Below are 22,043 nucleotides of genomic sequence, written 5' to 3'. Positions count from 1 at the left end.
ACTTTTTCTACACGGTCCTCCCGTTTCAGGCCACCATAATTAAAACCATCACATTTCTGACTTGCAGTTTGGAGTTGCATCTCCTTTGCGTTTAATGACTGCTTGACGTCTGCGATTCATAGATATCAGCAGATGTTGATGGTCTTCTCTGGTGATGCTCTGCCAAGCTTCTAATGCAGTCTTCTTCAGCTCCTACTTGTTTCATGGGGCTTGTCCACTTAAGTTTTCTCTTCAGCATATGGAAGGCCTGCTCAATTGGATTGAAATCGGGTGACTGGCTTGGCCATTCAAGAATTTTCCATTTTTTAACTTTGATAAACTCTCATGTGGCCACAGCAGTATGTTTGGCTCATTGTCTTGTTTTAGGATGAAGCACTGTCCAGTGAGTTTGGAGGCATCTACTGGGAATTGAGCAGATCAGATGTTTCTACACACCTCGGAATTCACTGTGCCACTGCCATCAGCAGTTCCTTCATCAACGAAGAGATGTGTGCCAGGACTGGTGGCAGCCACACATGCCCAAACCATAACACCCACAGCACTGCTATGTTTAACACATGAGGTGGTCTGCTTTGGATCTCAGGCAGTTCCTGAGTCACTTTGCTCTTGCCATCACTCTGATCAGGTTCGTCTTTATCTCATTTGTCCACAAGACCTTTTCCAAAATTCTGCAGCTCTTTGAACTGTAATCTGGCCATCCTGTTTTTGTGGTGTTCATCTTGCAGTGTGTCCTCTGTATTTCTGTTCATGAAGTCTTCTGCTGATTGTCTTCTCTGACACACACACATCAGCCTCCTGATGACTGTTTGTGATTTGTTGGACAGGAGTTTGGGGTTTTTCTTGACCATAGTGAGGATTGTTCTGTCATCAGCAGTGGAGGTCTTCCTTGGCCTACCAGTCCCTTTGTGATTACCACCAGTGTGTTCTTTCTTCTTCATGATAATTTCAGACAGTTGATTTTGGTCATCCTAAGTTTTTCCTGATGTCTCCAATGATGTTTTATTCTTGTTTTTCAGCCATATAATGGTTTCTTGGGCTTTCCTTGTCATAGCTGTTGCCCTCACATTGGACAATGGCAACTACAGACTGCAAAAGGGAAAATCAAGCTGATGTGTCTTATGAAGCAAGAAACCCACCTGAGGAATCACAAACAGTTGTGACACAAATTGTGCCAAACGTTATGGTGACCTGAAACTGGGTGGACCACAAATAAAAAGTATTGTAATTTTTACATGGTGTGACTGAAATGTATGCAGTGGCCTTTAAATCAAAGTCTGCAGTGTACACTTTAATCAAAGTCTGAATTGTTTGATTTGTAGTTTTAAACTGTGGAGCAGAGGAGGAAATCAAGGAAGAATGTGTCTTTGTCCCAAACATTATTACTGTCCCTTAATTTAACTCACTATTAATGTCTGCTCATACTTTGCCAATGATTTGCAACACATGTACCTTTCTTGTCACAAAAAAGAAATCAATCAGAAGGTGGAATGCTGATGCCTGGTCCGTCTTGCTTGGCATCAGATCATTTTGTTACACTCTGAGTTCATCATCATCTGACAAAATACAGCCTCAGAGATTTAAGTGTTAAGTAAAGCAAGAGCCTCATGTTTTTAATGGGGAAGGGCAAGTCACCATAAAATGGTAGACTACACAGACTACACAGTGCATGGCTCAGACTCAAGCCTCTGGGGCAGTCTAGTAACAGCGCTGATACCCAGGTGTTTACTGTACAGCAGCGTGAGGTGGGTAAACAATTAAAAACGTGATTTTCTGTGTACATACCTGTTGCTTTCACACCAGAACCCTGCACACTTTTGAAACAGGGACATCATGGTATCCCGAAGGTTGCCGGTTTGAATCCCCGTCACTGCCAAAAAGAGATCCTACTCTGCTGGACACTTGAGAAAGGCCCTTAACCTTCAATTGCTCCAGGGGTGCTGTACAATGGCTGACCCTGAGCTCTGACCGCAAAGGACATGCGAAAACTAACAAATTCCTAATATGAGAAATGGTGTAAGGCGAAATAAAGAACAAAAAGAAAAAAAGTGCTGGCTTCCGTTCTGCAAATTGGAAGTTGCACAGGTAGGCCTTCTTACTTCCTTCCTTACTTTTTCAAATTTAGCACCATCAGGCAGTCGTCCTCAGTGGTGGGGAAACCTCGACATGCCACTCTGTCCAATTCTGATTAATGTGTAGTTGTTTTTTAAAAGTGGGTGGGGGTCCTTGTTTCAATACTAAAAACAATAGGCTCTCTTATTCAAGCCCCACAGTTAACAGTGCAGGTTGCACATGCACACACATAGCCAAGGGGATGGAGAACACTGCAGGGCCAATGCATTGATGCCATGAGCTTGACACAGGCTGGTAGTACCCAACACTAAGACAATTTCACAGACTCGAACAAGACATGATGTTAAGGAAGAAGAAAATGGATAAATGCTGAAGACGACAAAGTTGAGGGCTGTTAAATTAAGTTAAAACTACTGAGGAGAGCTTCATACTAATTTTTCAAGCACAAGTACAACACCTCGCTAGAAAGGATTGGAATTTCCAATATAATAAATCTGTCAGAATTCTTCTATTTTCTGTATAAAAGATAAATTACTGGTATATTGATTTTACGTACAGGTCATAGATGGAGCTGACAACGTTTGAGCGAGGCAGGGTGGTGGGAGTGTTACTGGTGGGGAAGTCCCACAAAGAGATTGTTGAAATCACAAGCTTACCAGAATCCTCAGTGCATAAAGTCATCACTGACTGGAAACAAGGCCTCATTGATGTAAACATCTCTTCTCTGTGTTGTTTCTTTTTTGGAAGCAGCATGCATTAAGTAGTGATTGAGAGGTAATCTTGGCTAGAGGCAGGGCCGGATTAAGACGAAATTGGCCCTGATGCTGCAGTGCAGAAAAGGCCTATTATTTCTCTGCATTGGTGCATTCGACACTCACCGTACAGGCACACTCAGACCGACCAAGGAGCCATAATTGCTTGCTATGCAACCAGCCAGCCTTTATTGAACGTGAATAATAATAACGACGTAGTATCGTAACAACTCGAGATTAACATTAAACTATGTAACATCAACATTCAATAGCAATTGTCTGAAAAGTGCACTTAATGCAGAAAACCTAACAATCAAATACACAAAATTTCACAATTCTCTTATGAAACGGAGTAAGAAAAAATGAATTTGCAGAGACTTTGGGTCAAAGTGACTCAGTTCAGGCTCTTGAGGGTAAAAATTTGTCCACGATTTCAATTTCACAATAGACAAGAATCCTGTCGAGGATTTTAAAACTTCTAAACATCCATGCCGAGCCCGCGGGCCGGCTTTTAGTTTTACCTTTACAGATAACCATTTAAATAGCCATCGATGTTTACTGTACAACTAACTTTCAAGGTGAAAAATTTACTACGTGGCACTTACCGAACACTAATAAACTGGCAAGAATCCCTAAGATATTGCAAAAAACGCAGCTACATTACTAAGTAAACTGTTTAACATAAAATTGATAGCATTAATTTGAAATCTTGGGTTAACAACAAACACAACAACGTTATAGTTACGTCACAGCGCAAAGAACAATAGTAACTGTATAATAAGTAATGCTGTGTCTAGGCGTCCAAAAGTTGGACTCCAAATTTCATTCTAAGAATTATTTTGAGGTTAATATAGCAAAGGAAAACTGTTCAAATTCCAGAAAATTCTCGTCTGTTTTCATCTGGGCCTATTTGAGGAATGGGCCTAATGCTGCAGCATCAACAGCACCCACCTTAATCAGGCCTTGGCTAGAGGACATTATTATTTTGTAATCATATACTGGAAACAAGTGCTACTATATCAGAATATACATTTAATAAAATTAATTTAATGAAGAAAAACCTGTAGGAATACAGTAATCCCTCCTCCATCGCGGGGGTTGCATTCCAGACCCCCCCCGCGAAAGGTGAAAATCCGCGAAGTAGAAACCATATGTTTATATGGTTATTTTTATATTGTCATGCTTGGGTCACAGATTTGCGCAGAAACACAGGAGGTTGTAGAGAGACAGGAACGTTATTCAAACACTGCAAACAAACATTTGTCTCTTTTTCAAAAGTTTAAACTGTGCTCCATGACAAGACAGAGGTGACAGTTCAGTCTCACAATTAAAAGAATGCAAACATATCTTCCTCTTCAAAGGAGTGCGCATCAGGAGCACCTTGGTAAACCACAACATGACCATGAAGCAACTGTACAGGGTCCCATTTGAGAGGAACAGTGTTAGGGTCAAAGGACTTCAACATGAATATGTACAGGTAAGTGTTACAGTCCTTTACATTTACAATACAGAATGGGTGCAGTCCAGTAACAGCTGAATATGTACCATTGGATCAGTGCCACATAGATATATTCAGAAAGCTACACAGATACCTGTGTGGTGGGGTGGAGCGGTTCTGTATGTGTAGTAGTGTAGTTGTGTGTTTTGAGTAATGCCATCCACAATATGTATTTTTTGTTGCAGAGAATCTTGGACAAGGATGGAGCTGCTCAGCCTCATGAATTTATTTACATTGACGAGGCTGGATTCAACCTTAGCAAACGTAGACGACGGGGACGTAATATACTTGGCCAAAGGGCGATTGTGCACGTCCCGAGGCAGTGCGGAGGAAATATCACATTGTGTGCCGCCATAACCTCCGAGGGCTACTGCACCATCATTCCAAACTGGGTCCCTATAATGCGCAACACATAATCACATTTCTAGATGCACTTCATGATGCAGTTGTACAGGACAGACCAGAGCAGCCCACGTTTGTTGTTGTCTGGGATAACGTCAGTTTCCATCGGGCTGCTATCGTCCAGAACTGGTTCACCATTCATGATCAATTTGAAGTTGTGTATTTGCCCCCTTACTCGCCATTTCTCTACCCTATAGAAGAGTTTTTTTCCGCTTGGAGATGGCGCGTATATGACCGGCAACCACATGCCCGCATGCCTCTTCTGCAGGCAATGGAACAGGCCTGCGGAGACATTGAGGTAAGGTCCAGCCATGGATGGATTTGGCACACAAGGGGATATTTTCCCCGATGCTTAGCGAGAGAAGACATTGCTTGTGATGTTGATGAGATCCTGTGGCCAGACCCCAACAGACAGCAGGATCCATAAGCCCACTTACACACAATTATGTTTTTCTGTGTTTACAGTAGTGTATTGTTTGTTTTATTTTTGCTTTAACTGAATTTACTGTACCGTAAAGAACACAACTGTAATGTACAGTATTTAGTATTTCATTTTTTGGGTGTTGTGAAAACATGCCTTCTGTGGAACTGAATAGAAACAGTGCAAACAAAAGCCTGAAGTGTTTTATATAAAGTAGACTAGTGTGTTGCTGCTGATTTGAAAGTGCATTCTTATGATGCAAGTGGGTATCATTATGTCACCAGTAAACCCCGATTCTCTAACGAATCGCAAAGGAATGAATGGAAATCACATGGATGTAATTAAATCCATATATCTGTATTTCCATTAAGTAATATATGTAAAGTAAAATGGACGTTTAATCGTGTAAGTATATAATGTCCGTGAGTTGCCGCAGGTATATGTATGAGATATATTTGAGTGTAAAGGTGTAGATGATGTACATACGAATTACAGAAGTCATGAAATGGTATTGGACGTATGCGATCCCGTAAGTACTTTTGCTTCAATTACATTGTCTGTCATGGTGTTGACGACTAACCGAGTACCGTTGCATAAACCTTGTTTAGTATTAAGGTTTCTTAATAGCATGTCTATTGTTCCGACCTTAAGGGTAAGATTGTGTTGTGGAAATCCGGCAGGGTTAACAGTGCTTAAATATTCTAAAGGGAAATTAAGATGCTCATTTTCGTCTTCAGAATCAACATTGTCAGTACTTAGAAAGAGGCGGCTTTCTTCAGGAAGCAATGCAATCACTTGGTTATATATTTGATTAACGTCAATATTTTTTGGACATAATATAGCCCGTTTCTCAGTTTTCTCATTTTTAATAAAGTTGCAAAAACCTCAAGTAAACTTTTTTCACATTGTCATTATGGGGTGTAGTGTGCAGAATTATGAGGAAAAAAATGAATTTAATCCATTTTGGAATAAGGCTGTAACATAACAAAGTGTGGAAAAAGTGATGTGCTGTGAATACTTTCTGGATGCACTGTAGATAGATAGAAAGGCACTATATGATAGATAGATAGACAGACAGACAGTTAGATAGATAGATAGATAGATAGATAGATAGATAGATAGATAGATAGATAGATAGATAGATAGATAGATAGATAGATAGATAGATAGATAGATGTGAAAGGCACTATATGATAGATAGATAGATAGATAGATAGATAGATAGATAGATAGATAGATAGATAGATAGATAGATAGATAGATAGAAAGGCACTATATGATAGATAGATAGATAGATAGATAGATAGATAGATAGATAGATAGATAGATAGATAGATAGATAGATAGATAGATAGATAGATAGATAGATAGATAGATAGATAGAGGCACTATATGATAGATAGATAGATAGATAGATAGATAGATAGATAGATAGATAGATAGATAGATAGATAGATAGATAGATAGATAGATAGATAGATAGATAGATAGAAGAGGCACTATATGATAGATAGATAGATAGATAGATAGATAGATAGATAGATAGATAGATAGATAGATAGATAGATAGATAGATAGATAGATAGATAGATAGATAGATAGATAGATAGATAGATAGATAGATAGATAGATAGATAGCACTTTATACAAGTCAGGTTTTAGTTTGTGGTAAAGCTGCCAATTTCAGATGAGCTCCTTCTCACTTTACTTTAGATGAGTGTTTAAAAATAAACCAAACAAACACAAATAAATGTTTTTGCTTAGAAATACTCCAAATAAGTTTTCTCTTCTTCATGCCAAACATTACTTTTATTTGTGGACAAATGAACACCATAAATTAGAAACAAAGCATAATATTTAATTAAAAGAAAAGATGAATGTAGTTACAAATAAACATATATAAAAATAAAACATATTTTAAAGTTATTAAAGTGTGAGAAGCAAAGCAGGAAGATGATTGTCTTATAGCAGCAAGCAATTTCCTTTTTTAAATGTATTTACTAAGATGCATTTTATAAATGATTGATTGTTATTTTATTCTTAATTGTTTGCATTTCTTCTAGTACATGCCTCAAACAAATTACACTTATTAGGCTGCTGTAAAGTATTGGACCTCAAATCCAACAGTGTACTTGCCATCCAAGATTGTCCTTGTTCAAGACGTCTTTCAATTCTGGTCCTGTGCTGTTTCTAATTTTGTGAAATCTGAAAGTTTATGACTACTTAATACAGTATGACTTACTAATACTGCTGCTCAAGGAGGATTAGAGCAGCGTGTCAAGGCTGCAGCACACGTCTTAACATCTGCTTCACATCCCCTGGAATTTGAAACTTTTGAATGTTGCTGCTTGTTAAATACAAAGGAGCCAAAAAAACCCCAACAACTATGTGCCGCCCCAAGCAAATTCAAACCAAACTTACTTTGCATATGTAAAACATGTAAAGTGTAAGAAAGGTATGATTGTCAAATTGCTCTCTAAATAATATGCTTGGGTTTTCTTGCTTCCCATTTTAATGGACTCCTTGTACTGTTTTTCTGTCAGAATTACAGTGCACTCTGTTAATACATAATTTGTACTTTGAAACATGATAAACTATCTACTATAAAATAAAACACTAAGGTTAGCGTGAATAGTCTCTTAGAGCAATCTGATAGGTCAGTTTGTCTTTGGACTGATTGGTCATTTTTACTTTGGTGATGCGACAAAAGCAAAAGTGTAAGTGTGAGTCTCATAAGGAAGAGTTAAAGTGCACACTGAGAGAAAACCAGTGAGAAAGTAACTCACAAATAATGACAAAGTCTGAGACAGAGACTTTACAGGAACATGTTCGAGAGACGGGCGGCTGATGAAGAGACATTCACACATAAGCAAATACAGAGGAAAGGTACTGAAGGTACACATAGTGCAAAAGATAGCAAACATTTTTTAATGATCCTATTACTTGTCTTTGACAGGTATCGTGGGTGGTAGATTATAAATACATACTCAGGCCCCCTGCAAAGGCCTGCTTTGCTCCTTCCCTCATTTCAACTTAAAAAAGAACAATTATTAACCACAAAATAATAAAACAAACAGTACATTTGGTACATTGTGCACAAGTTTTCAAGCCAAATTACTCTATGGGCCTTCACGCACTTTATCAAGGACTGCAAGCGGCTGGAGTCTCTTTGCAGAACTCATCTAGTGGGAGCTGATCTAAAAACATCTGCAATAGGAAGGGGGAACCTTGTTAAGTCTTTCCATTGTTTGTGCCTTCTTTGTTATTTCAGGAGTCACAGAATCCATCTCAGTAGCTTGGGGTGCAGCGCTGGCCTGGAATGCTAACATTACATGGATACACAACAGCTCAGGAGCTAAAGCAGATACTTTAAACCTTTCTAAATTGAGACAGACAATGTAGCAGACTAATACAGGAATACAGGATTGCAAAGATTTAGAAATTCTGATTTGTACAGAAAATTATAATTTAACACAAACTACTCTACTCACACAATTTCTGCCTGATTAAAGAGAGAATCTTGTTTTTTTATATTAAAGGCACTTAATTCCTTAATAATTACATTTGAGTCTGTTTCATAGTAGTCTCCAGCCTACACTTCTGCATGTACAGTTGTCACCAAAAGTTTTGAGAATGACACAAATTTTCATTTTTGCAAAGTTTGCATCTTCAGTGTTTTTAGAACTTTGTGTCAGATGTTTCTATGGTAGAATGAAGTAGAATTACAAACATTTCATAAGTTTCAAAGGCTTTTATTGACAATGACATGAAGTTTAGGCGCAGAGTCCATATTTGCAGTGTTTTCCCCTACTTTCTTTTTCAAGACCCCTGCAATTCACCCTGCCAGGTTTTCTATCACCTTCTGGGCCAAATCCTGACTGATGGCAGCCCATTCTTGCAGAATCAGTGCTTGGTGTTTGTCAGAATTGGTGTTTTTTTGTTTGTCCACCCGTCTCTTGAGGATTTGACCACAAGTACTCAATGGGATTAAGGTCTGGGGAGTTTCCTGGCCATGGACCCCAAATTTCCACTTAATTCTAGATAGATAGATAGATAGATAGATAGATAGATAGATAGATAGATAGATAGATAGATAGATAGATAGATAGATAGATAGATAGATAGATAGATAGATAGATAGATAGATAGATAGATAGATAGATAGATAGATAGATAGATAGATAGATAGATAGATAGATAGATAGATACTTTATTAATCCCAAGGGGAAATTCACATACTCACATTCTCACATTTCCTTCATGGCTGGTGCTCCATCATGCTGGATTGTTCATTGTTGGTCACCAAACTGTTCTTGGATGGTTGGTAGAAGTTGCTCTCAGAGGATGTTCTGGTCCTATTCTTTATTCATGGCTCAGGATTGGGGCCCCACCAGTGCAGAGTTTGCTCAAGAATGGCAGCATGGTGGAGCACCGGGTCACAACAAAAAAGTGGTAACTATGTGGCTAGGGGAACAAAACATCGACATTTGGGGTCCATGGCCAGGAAACTCCACAGACCTTAATCCCATTGAGAATCCTCAAGAGGCGGGTGGACAAACGAAAATCCACCAATTTTAATTATGCAAGAATGGGCAGCTGCCATCAATCGGGATTAGGCCTAGAAGTTGATTGCCAGCCTGCCAGGGTGAGTTAAGAGGTCTTGAAAAAGAAAGAAGGGCCAACACTGCAAATATGGACTCTTAGCATAAACTTCATGGAATTGTCAATAAAAGCCTTTGGAACTTATTAAATGTTTGTAATTCTACTTTAGTCTACCACAGGAACATCTGACACAAAGATTTAAAAACACTGAAGCAGAAAACTTTGTGAAAACCAAACACTTGGGTGATTCTCAAAACTTTTGACAACGACTGTATACTGCTCTCAGCCAGTATTCAGACTTGAATTACCACAGTGCCATCTCATTCATCAGCACTGCTCATATCGATGAACACATCAATGGTCAACATTACTGAGTTAATAGGTAAAACTATTAATCCACATTTGTTTTCAAAATGGATATCTTCCCATGTTTATGGCCCATGTGACTTCTTTAAAGAAACATTTTCTCTTTTTGTTGGTCTCTTGAATGCCTCGGTTCCTTTCTGCTATGGGTCCTTGGAGACGATAGTTGGGTTTTGTTCTGTACACTTGAAGTAGACAGAGTTGTGTAGTGCTCAAGTGTAAAAATGGTATTAAACTAAAACTGCTAGAAAGTGCAGGGGAGAAAACACACTTCACAATTTCAGGTAGGATACACCCTACTTGGTAATAATTTCTCTGTTACATATAGGCCTACAGAAAGCATATACCTGCTTATACGCCCATTCAAAAATTCGACATTAAAATTGTTTTTTTTTTTGTTTATATCTTCTTGCCTCCTCCAATCTCACATCAGTTTCTCAGACGTATCGAATTTTGTTGCAGCAGCACAGTTACCAATTTCTTTCACTACTTCAATGACATTTAATTTAAAACCAACTTCATATTTTCTTTCGATTGAACACTCCATCGTAGATAAGGGATGTTCTTACAATAAAGGTGTATGAGGGTGTGAGATATAAAAAAACACAAAACAGTGCAAACGTCACTTTGGAATAGTTTGGGTATTACCGTGTGGTCACGTAGGCACAATAGAGAGAAAAAGGGGTTAGGAGCCCACGCTGATACAGCGCATTGCAGCACCCACATAGAAAAAAAGGCCGTGTGCTCCGTGGTTACTCTCTCAGGTGGGCAGGCGTTAGAATATCATAATCTCTTCAATTAATAGCGTGAGTTTTCCGCATTCGAGTTATACGACCGACATTATAAAATACCAGAAATCATACAGTAAAATCAAGTCCTGACTTATCTGCGGGAGAACTTATCCGTGAGTATATACGGTAGGTGATATGACAGAAGTAGGTAGATATTGTTCGGCTTTAAACTTTAAGTCAGAGACCTGTAGATTTTGTGATTCATATTGTCATCAGGGAAAAGTAGCGTTTCTTCCCAACGAAGAGGGATATCTGCGAGAATTAAAAGATTTGTTGTTTGGTGAAAATGAAATCCACATACGCGAGTGGCAGAGATACAAAGTGGCTGGCATATAGTGCCCGCCTGAGCGAAGCAAGCAGGGTGCAGAGTCCCCTAATAAAATCCTAATGAAAATCCATTTTAATTTCAGATTATAATGTAACAAAACAGGACAAACACCTAGGGGAATGAATACTTTCACAAGGAACTGTAACACAAGGAGAAACACTACACACAAATGGAGAGACAACAAAAAATCATAAATTAAGGGCTAACTGTAAAGTGGAATGTTTAAAACTGAATTATGTACAAAAAGTCTAAAAGCAGAACCTAACCATATGCAGGTAGTAACTACTACAAGCAGCTATTAAGCCAGGCAGTTCTGGATTTATAGGGGTGATATAAATTCACTGTTTTCTGAAAATATCAATGTCAAGCTCCTACAGAATTGTTAATCACTGGAAGATCACCAAAAGTCCTGTCTCACAAATTCCATAGTTTGGTGTTGCCTTTCATCATATGCATTTTCCAGAGCAAGCATCTGCAAGCCGTGGGCATGTAATTAAAGTAAAGTAAAGCTAATACGATCTAATCTTTTTAAATCCTTACTCTTTTATAAACAGTGATTGTCTGAGTAAATCACCAACTGGACCATTGGGAAGATGTTTTTGCATCCATTGTGACTACACAGCATAAAAAGCAGTAATACTTTGAATGTGAATGCATTTTCCACTTTGTGCTTTTTATTCCTTGAAGTATGGCTGTGTGTGCTTTAATTGTGCCACCCTGATAGAGAATCTGTTTTTTTTTACTGCTAATCATATTTTGTTTCTATTAAAAAAATAACATTTTCCCCTCAAATCTAATTTAATCAGACAGAAATTGTAAAAGTTTCAAATTATATGATTTAATGAACAAAAAACATTAAACTAAATGATATAGTATATGAAAATGCTAACTAGGTTGTCTTCTTTATCTTCTGATCTGAAAATTAAGACAAGAAAACTAGTTAGGGGTACTGCAGTCTGACTTCAAAAATGAAATTCAGTACATTAAATATGAAATAATTGGGACTTAAAACCAAACAGGAATAATCTGTAATGTTCTGTAACAAAAACACAAAAATATAATCATAAATTTAAAAAAAAAATAGAGAGGCAAATCCTGAAAATTAAACTATACACAGGGGATTGAGGAAGTCTTCTGACCCCTTTACTTCCTGCTCACTTTATTGTTTTGGAGATTTAATTTTAAAGGATTAATTTGACATTTTTCCCATCAATCTAAACCCCATATACCATAATGACAGAGTAAAGACGTTTTCAGAAAGATTTTCAAATTTATAAGGAAAAACAAAAATGGAAATATCTTTACTCGTAGAAGCATTCTGACCATTTGCTGTGACCTTCCAAATTGTCCTCATGTGCCTCCTGTTTGCATTAATTCTCCTTGAGATATATCCAGAACTTGATTGCATTCCACCTGTGGCAAACTGAACTGATGGATGTCCATACTAACTCCCTCTGTTGAGCTCAGGTGATGCCTGATAAACTACTTAAATGTGCTTTGGAGAAATGCCATCTATCAGCAACTCCATCATGGCACAAAACCTTGTGCATAAACGGAGCATATGCACACAAATGTTGTGTGCACCCAATTCCATGCTCACATTGCAATATATTAAAACTAAACATGGCATAAAGCCATGCACAGTTTCACACCAGCCTCAGACCTTGCATATACATGTTTTCTGCTCAGTTTTGCACATTGGAGGCACCCAGCATCAAAGCAGTGCTACTGTTCAGTGTGGTCTCCCTTTCTTGAGATTAGCATCAATGACGTGGGTTTATCAAATACACTGAAATTAATTGCATATCGTCTACAAATGTAATTAGCTTGATTGTAATCATTCTGTAACAATATAATGGTGAACAAAATGAACAAGCTATTCCAAATACCATAGCTGGTTTAGCGTTGTTACTCTCAGTGCACCACTCAGAGTATTTTAACTCACTACATCTAACTGTGGACTCACAGCTCTACAGTGGGTTGTGTCGAGAGCACAGAGAAATATTGTGATACAGCTTCCAGGTGTAGGAGGACATTTATAGCACATGCTGCATAAAGAAAGCCACCAACATCGGTGTGAATTTCTACTCAGCCATGCACACAGTCTATTTGAGCTTTTCCCATCCGGCAAATGTTTCACAGCCTTTTCTGCAGGGACCTCGCAGTTCAGAAACAGTTTCGTCCTAAGAGCTCTAAACGCACTCAATTAGTCCATCAAGTGCTCCAGGTAGAACTAATTATACTTATAAATAAAATTACCTCACTTTAAACTTGAACTACAACTGTAATATTGCACAACTTGAGCCACTTTATGAACCATCTGCATTATCTGCACTGTATGTACATGTATATTGTACTTATGCTTTCATATTGTATATTTTTCAGTATTATTTATCATATTATTATTATTGCTATTTTATGGGAAAATACATTTTTTGGAGGATTTGCATATTGAATCTCATTGTATCATACAATAACAATAAAGGAATTCAATTGAGTTCAATAGAAGAGAGCGCGTATTTACAGATGATGAAGACTGGCTTTTAAGTCAAGTTAGATTTCCAAGAGCTATCATCTTTGAGCTGGGTGCTGTTAGAATACTAGCATGCATACTTGATATCATTTTTATGATAAAATCCACTAAAGTATGCATATTACATTTAATAGATAAATTGTTAACTTTATATAAATAATGTATAATGTTAAAAATTAAATACTGTATGTGAGGGTACGGTGGTGCAGCAATAGCAATGAGCTGGCACCCCTTTCAGGGATTGTTCCTGTCACACGCTTGATGTTTGCTAGGACTGGCCCAAACCTGGATGGATGGAATAATTAAACATGTAAATGAAGATTTTTCCATGTTTCATAAAGGTTTTTAAGAATCGGCACTCTAAACTTACAGCTGATTTTATATTTGTTACAGAGCTCATTGATCTACCCTGGTCAACTGTAAGTGCTATTATTGTGAAATAGAAGCATCAAAGAGCAATAACAGCTCAGCCATGAAGTGGTAAACCATGCAGACTTACAGAGCATGGTAGCCGAGTGCCGAAGTGCATAAAAATAGGCGTCTTCTCATTAGCACAAAATTTGTGCATTGGGAGCTTCATGAAATGGGTTTACTTAGCTGAACAGCTGCATGCAAGTCTAAAATCACTATGTGCAATGCCAAGCGTCAGCTGAAGTGGTGTAAAGCATGCTGCCATTGGATTCTGGTGCAGTGGAAAAGTAGAGTGATGACTTATGCTTCACTATCTGTCAATCTGGGTGGGCCAATCTGGGTTTGGCAAGATGCCAGGAAAACGCTACTGTCTGGATTGTATAGTACCCACTGTAAAGCTTGGAGAAGAAAGGATCATGGCAGGGTTTGGGATAGGCTCCTTTGTTCCAGTGAAAGAAGGGTCTTGGTAGCGCTGCAGCAGACAGAGGCATTTAAGGCAATTGTATGCTTCCAACTTTGTTGAAGATCCTTTTAGTCCCTACACAACTGTGCTTCTTTGAACTGTGCCAGGTCCATAAAGATATGGAAGAACTTTAGTGGCCTTGATAGAGCCCTGACCTCAACCCTATTGAACATTTCAAGAACATACTATGGAGAAAAGTATGTAGACACCTGACTATCACACCTATATAAGCTTGGTGAACATTCTCATTCCAAGACCATCTGCATTAATATGGAGTTGGCCTAGCAATGTGGCTAAAACAGCTTGCTCTTTTCTTTCCAGAAGTTTTCAAGTGTGTCTGTAGGACATTTTTCCCATTCAGCCAAAACAGAATCTGTGTGGTCAGGTACTGGCGCTGGACAAGAAGACCTTGCTCACAATCAGCATTCTAATTTATCCCAAAGGTGTTCGGTAGGGTTAGGATCAGGGCTCAGTGCAGGCCACTCAAGTTCTTCCATGTGCCCTGACTTTATACACAGGGGCACAGTCATGCTGGAACATAAAGAAGACTTCCCAAGCCAAAGTGCACAATTGTCTAAAATGCATTTGTAAGCCACAGTATTAACAGGACCCTTCACTGGCACCAAAGGGCTTAGCTCCAAACCCTACCATGATCCCTCTTCTACCAGATTTTACACTAGATACTGTTAATTCCAGAAGATAGCATTTTCATGGCATCTACCAAACACAGATTGGTCCATCAGACAGATAATGAAGTGTGAGTCATCATTCTAAAGAACATGTTTGCACATAGTAATCTTAAGTACAGCCATGGTAAGCTACAGTATGAAGCTCCCAATGCATAGGTCTAGTGCTGACTTTGTTCCAGAGGCAGATTGGCCCTCTGTTGTGAGTAATGCCACAGAGGACAGACCATTTTCACACACTTCAGCACTCAACAACCTCGCTCTGTGAGTTTGCGTTATGTACCACTTCATGGCTCCTCGACACTTCTACTTCACAATAATAGCAGTAATTGTCCCAAGCTAGATTTCGCAGAACAGAAGTTTCGTGTTCTGATGTGTGGCATCCTATGACAGTGCAATGTTTAAAGTAACTAAACTCTTCAGTCTGTCAGGAGAGACTGCATGGCTAGGCACTTGATTTTATGCATCAGTTAACAATGCAACACATGAATTTAAACATTTGGAGAGGAATCCACACGCTTTTTGGCCATATCCTGTATCATACAATTTACAATTGCATACTGTTATACAGTATATATCATTCAAGTTATTATTATCTGCTGTACCTTTAATAACAACTTACGTCTGACACTCATCCCACAAGATGGAGTAGAAATGATGAAGAAATGAGGAATGCAACATATTTCTGTGGAATTAAATTCACAGCAGTGTTTCCAGGTTCTTCTCCTGAACTCTTGGTTTTTTCAGTGACTACAGGAGAAGCTTCAGGTTCTATGACACAAAAAATATATAAATAAAGAAATAAATAAGTATATGACAGGATTGTACATTATACAACATCATTTAAAATTATAAAGTACCCCTAAAATATGGAAAGCAGTATCATCCCCTGGTAATACACAAATAGTGCATCAATGCATCTTACAGTTGCATACAGCAGTGTTTCTCAAAGTGAGGTTTGTGATACATGTCAAGTAAAGGTAAGTAATTCATAAATATCACATACACTTGATGTATACAGGAGAAAGGAGGGTGAAATGACACCTTTTATTGGCTAACTAAATAGATTACAAATGCAAGCTTTCAAGGCAGCTAAGGCCCCTTCATCAGGGAAGGTGGAATACAGAAAGTGAAAAATACTCTAGATTATATCGGGACAGCAAAGTGATTTTTTTCTTTCATCTTAACAAACTTTTTGTTCAAACGTTACTAAATTAATAAACCTTAGATGAATTAACCCTGAAAGAAGAGTACAATGAACTAATAAAATGTAGAGATAAGATAACCATCACTAGAGAAAGTCCTGTAAGGTTTTTTTGAAGTTCATTGTCTGTAAGATAGGCCTCTGATGTAGTCAGCTGGTCAATCAGTCTGTTAGTCCACATATCTGGTCATAAAACTCTTGTCTCTATTCAGACCATTTGTAGAGTATTGAATTTAAGCATAAGTTTGTATTCCCATTGATCAATGGCCATGAGTACCATTCACAGAGAGTTGGGGAATGGCTGCAATCACCGCATTGTAAGATGGTGAGAGATGTACCCTTAGGCACCCTCTTCGTTTCAGAGATGGTTGTTCTTTTTTCACATAAATGGCCTCCTTGACTCCTCGCTCAAACCAGCATTCCTCCCTGTCCAGGATATGCACATCTTCATTACTGAAAGAGTGACCACTGTCCTGTAGGTGTAAATAGACTGCGGAGTCCTGGCCTGACGAGGTTGCTCTTCTGTGTTGTGACATCCGCTTCGCCAGTGGTTGTTTGGTTTCCCCGATGTATGATTCACGGCAATCCTCTTGGCACTTAAATGTCTGTGCCGGGGTACCCGGTCCTTGGGGTGGACCAATTTTTGCCGTAGCGTGTTTTGGGGTTTAAAAGCCAACAAGACCTGGGGCCTCATGTATAAACGGTGCGTATGCACAGAAATGTTGGTACGAACGTTTTCACACTCAAATCGCGATGTATAAAACCTAAACTTGGCGTAAAGCCACGCATATTTCCACGGTACCTCATACCCTGGCGTACACAATTTCTCCGCTCAGTTTTGCAGACTTGCGGCACCCAGCGTCAAAGCAGTGTTACTGCTCCTGTGTGGTCACCCTTTCTTTCTTAGATCCACATTCCTGACGCGGCTTTATAAATACACTGAGCTTAAGGGCTATTTATATTGATTTGCATATTCAAAGAGGCGTAATTCTGGGAGGAATTGGGGCGGGACAGAAGGCGCGTGCACGTGCGTTACCTTTCACACTGATCGGGATTTATGTAGCGGAAGACCGTGAAAGTTTGCATACATACAGATTCCTGCATCTGGATTTTTCTGTGCGTACACACATTCCCGCTTTTGTGCTTACGCCACGTTATAGTGTGAGTTCTACGCACGCCGTTATACGTGAGGCCCCTGGTGTTTTGAAAAAATGCGTCTCAGCTGTTCCGATATTCCTGACACATAAGGGATCACCAAAGGTTTTCGCTTAGGCAGCGGTTGTCCTTCCTCTCTCCTGGATTGCTTAGAGTGTTCTTTAGGTGTCTTCCCTGCTTTGACAAAAGTCCAGCTGGGATAACCACATTTTCTCAGGGCCTTTTTGATATGATGTTCTTCTGCTTCCCTAGCCACTGTGTCTGTGGGTATGATGTTTGCTCTATGTTGTAGAGTCCTGATGACACCTATTTTGTGCTCTAATGGATGGTTTGATGGAGTAAAACCATAAATACTGATCCGTATGCGTTGGTTTACGGTACACATCAACTTTCATATGTCCCCCATTGCTGATGGAAATTTCACAATCTAAGAAAGCTAGCCTGTCACGTTTCATGTCCTCCCTGGTGAACTGGATGTGTTTGTCCACTGAGTTGATGTGGTCAGTGAATTGTGGTACCTCCTGAGATTTGATTTTCACCCAGTTGTCGTCCACATACCTGAACCAATGGCTCGGTGGTGTTACAGGATAGGATGATAGCGTCCTCTAGTCCACTTCTTCCATATACAGATTGGCCACAATAGGTGAAACTAAGGAACCCATGGCGCACCCATGTTTCTGCCTGTAGTACTGGCCTTTCTATATGAAATATGTGGATTGAAGACACAGTTCCAAGAGCAAACACACTTGGTCGATGCTGAGAGTGGTCCTTTTTCTGAGTGTGGGGTAATCCAATAGTCTCTTACGGACCACCTCCACTGCTTCCGTAACTGGAACGCAAGTGAATAGAAATGTAACATCATACGAGACCATAGTGTCATCTGCCTCCATAATGACATCTCTCACCTTCTCCACAAAATCCAAAGTGTTCTGAATATGGTGTTTTGAGCTGCTGACCAACAGGTTGAGGACAGCGGCCAGGAACTTTGAGATGTTACATGTAACCTGAATTGATCATGCAGACAATGGATCTTAACGGTGCATCCTGTTTATGTATCTTCGGTAAACCATACAGACTTGGTGTAGCTTCCCCTGGGTGTAATCTGTGGTATGAGGTCCGGTCAATAGCATTTTCATGCACTAACTGCTTGAGATGATCTATCACCTTTTTCCTGTAACCACTACCTGGATCTCATTTTAGGAGTTCATAAGTGTTTTTGTCACTAAGCAGAGACAAAAATTTTTTCATGATAGTCCATCTGGATTAGCACCACTGTGCACCTCCCCTTGTCTGCCGAAAGGATGATGATGTTTTCGTCCTTACTGAGTGCCATGAGAGTCTTCCTCTCCTCAATACTGATATTGGGTGCAGGTGGCTTAGCATTGTTGAGACATGCCAAAACTTTTATCAGCAGTTGCTCTGCTTCCACATCTGCTATGTTGTTATTTCTGATTGTTAGTCAATGGTGCTAGTTCGATCATTAGGCCAAGGTACTGTTTATAAGGTTGGAGAAACCTGCAGTCAACTGAGACTGAGGAAGTCAATTGGATGAGTGATGAAACGTATCAGAAAAAAAAAACTATGTCCAGATGAACTGAATCAACTTTCTAGAATTTCCTTACCTGGATTATTGAGCATGCATCGAGACTTACATGACTTTCTCTAGTGATGGATATTTAATCTCTACATTTTATTAATTCATTGTTCTCTTCTTTCAGGTCAGTTCATCTCAGGTGTATTCATTTTGCTAACATTTGAACAAAAAGGTTGTTAAGATGAAAGAAAAAAATCACTTTGCTGTCCCAATATAAGCGAGAGTATTTTTAAGTTTCTTTGTTACACCTTGCCTGATGAAGCGGCCTTAGCTGCCTCAAAAGCTTGCATTTGTAATCTATTTAGTTAGCCAATAAAAGGTGTCATGTCACCCTCCTTTCTCCTGTATCAATCTATGGCTAACACGGTACAACACTCTACTGCTATGGATACACTTGATGTACTAATGGTCTGGTTACTCTCTTCCTCTTTATTCTCTGTATTTTAAACAATTTCCACAAGATATAAAACTTGAATGCAAAATAATGACCTTTATTAAACCAACCAAAGCAGCATTACAAAGCAAAGACTCTTTCCAGATAGTGCAACAGCATCAGCCTATCCCAGAAACCCTGTTTTCTGATAGCCAATCAAAATCTGACTAGCTGTCACCATGCGTCTCTCTGACTTGTACATCAGCTTTTAAACAACAATACAGCAATTTAAAAGCTTGACCTTTTTAACACAGTCTGAGACCCTCTGAACAATGTATGAGTATAAGCATAGAGACGTACATTTGTGCCAGTCACTCCCATGCTCTGAGCCAATAAAAATGATTGTGAAGTCTTGAATCACCCATTTTTCATATCTAACTGTCAATCACTTATGACTCTGCTTAGCTCGGTCACACGGAAGCTAATTGGATAGATTGGAGAAAAAAGAAAACTTTTAAGTAATGGATAGATTTGTGGGTCAAGTGTCTATTTTGTGAAGCGAGGAAAAGTTAAGTTCACCTAAAAGGGAAAATATGATGATAATTAAATAGAGTTTGTCTTTGTGAGTCCACATTTTCAGCACTAACTGCTATCAAGACAAAGTACAGGGCATGGTTGCATGTGGAGGACAACATCAGTCAGCCTATCAGCCATCACTCTCAGAACTGAGAAACTACGCAGACAAAGACAGAAGCGCAACCATCTCAAAGATTTACTAGGAGCTCGACTGAATATGCAAAAATGTGGTGTAGTACAGTTCTAAATCTAAACAATGTGAAATGGTCTTTTACTTTAATACAAAAAATGAAGCTCAAAGTGCTTTACAAGGTGAAGAAAGAAAAAATGTAAAAATAAAATTAAATTAAAATCAAATTAAATTAAAAAGAAACTGTAACATAAACAAAATTGACATTTTTTAAAAGTAATAATATGCATCAAATAAAAATAAATTCTGACCCATATTTTCTCAAACGTTTTCTCGGAAATTGGATAAAAATGTATCTTCAGCACAAAAAAAGTTACTTCTCGTGTGCATGAGAAATTATTCTTTCACAAAATATTTTCACATGTCATTAGATATTTTTGTGTGATAACAAGAAATTGTCAGTCAGTCATTGTCCAACCCGCTATATTCTAACACAGGGTCACAGGGGTCTGGTGGAGCCAATCCCAGTCCAGCACAGGGTGCAAGGCAGGAACAAATCCCCGGGCAGGGCGCCAGACCACCTCATGGCACATTCACACACACACCAAGCACAATTTCGGATCACCAATGCACCTAACCTGCATGTCTTTGGACTGTGGGATTAAACCGGAGCACCCAGAGGAAACCCACGCAGACACGGGGAGAACATGCAAACTCCACGCAGGGAGGACCCAGGAAGAGAACCCAGGTTCTCCTAACTGCAAGGCAGCAGCGATGCACCACCCAACAAGAAATTGTTTTATTTTTTTATTTTTTTGGGTCATATTCATTTAGAGGTTCCGTAGAATTTGGTCATAGCTTAAAACATGTACCCCACCCATTGAGTCTGAGGCTACTCCTTGACCATTAGGTTGCTTCCATTGACGGCTCAGAGAACTTCATTTAAAAATTAAGATTTACTGTAAGCCTTCCTATGTTCCTCTGAGACACACACTCCATTATGTCTGTAAAACTGAATCTATTTAAGCTTCTTCTTCCCCCCAAACACACCACCAAGGCACCTACTGTATTTCCATATGCTACTTGGACAAAAATAAAGTCAGTGGTGTCTTCTCAGATTCTTGATAGCAATTCACCACTTGTTCATACACATTGTCCTTTTCATACTGTGGAAGATGTGGATTTTCCACAATTGCCCTCAATTCATGATCCAGTCTGTCAATGGCAATGGACTCAGAAAGTCTTCAGACCCCTTCACTTTTTTCATATTTTTGTTATGTTGCAGACTTGTGCCAAAGTCATTTACATTCATTTTTTTTCCAAGCAACCCTTAATACCCCCAAATGACAAAGCAAAAGACGGATTTTAGAATGTTTTGAAAAGTGTAAAGAAATAAAAAGCTGAAATACCCCAATGACACAAGTTTTTCAGAGCGTTTAGTCATTACTTCATTGAGGCCCCTTTGGCAGTGACTGCAACTGGGAGTCTTCTTGGGTCTGATGAGAAAAGCTTTGCACACCTGGATTGAGGAATTTTCTGATATTCTTCTCTGAGGATTTTCAAAACGTGTGTCAGGTTGGATGGAGACCACAGCTGTTTCCAGGTTGTTCCCAGAATATTACATTGGGTTTAAGTTTGGCTGCTCACTGGGCCACTCAAGGATATTCTTAGAGCTGTCCCTGAGTCACTCC

The 22,043-nt window shown here is 39.0% G+C and overlaps 1 protein-coding gene across 7 annotated transcripts in view; it reads right to left on the bottom strand.

The window, feature by feature from the left end:
* The window catches only part of LOC114641108 (CD276 antigen homolog), a 722,545-nt gene that overhangs the window by 675,056 nt on the left and 25,446 nt on the right, over positions 1-22,043 (bottom strand). For 2 of the 7 annotated variants that reach the window (XM_051926019.1, XM_051926018.1), the window contains exon 4: positions 15,943-16,091. The exons of 4 other annotated variants lie outside the window; for them this stretch is intronic. In XM_051926019.1, the coding sequence (XP_051781979.1) occupies positions 15,952-16,091 (140 nt within the window). In that variant the 3' untranslated portion in view covers positions 15,943-15,951. Of the gene's footprint in view, positions 1-12,054; positions 12,143-15,942; positions 16,092-22,043 lie in introns of those variants that run through there. One more of the 7 variants, XM_051926017.1, reaches the window with a different exon arrangement.

This window comes from Erpetoichthys calabaricus, chromosome 4, assembly GCF_900747795.2.
Source record: "Erpetoichthys calabaricus chromosome 4, fErpCal1.3, whole genome shotgun sequence".
NCBI classification, from domain to species: Eukaryota; Metazoa; Chordata; class Cladistia; order Polypteriformes; family Polypteridae; genus Erpetoichthys; species Erpetoichthys calabaricus.
Note: the sequence above shows the minus strand (reverse complement) of the source record. Positions and strands in the feature narration are given on the sequence as shown.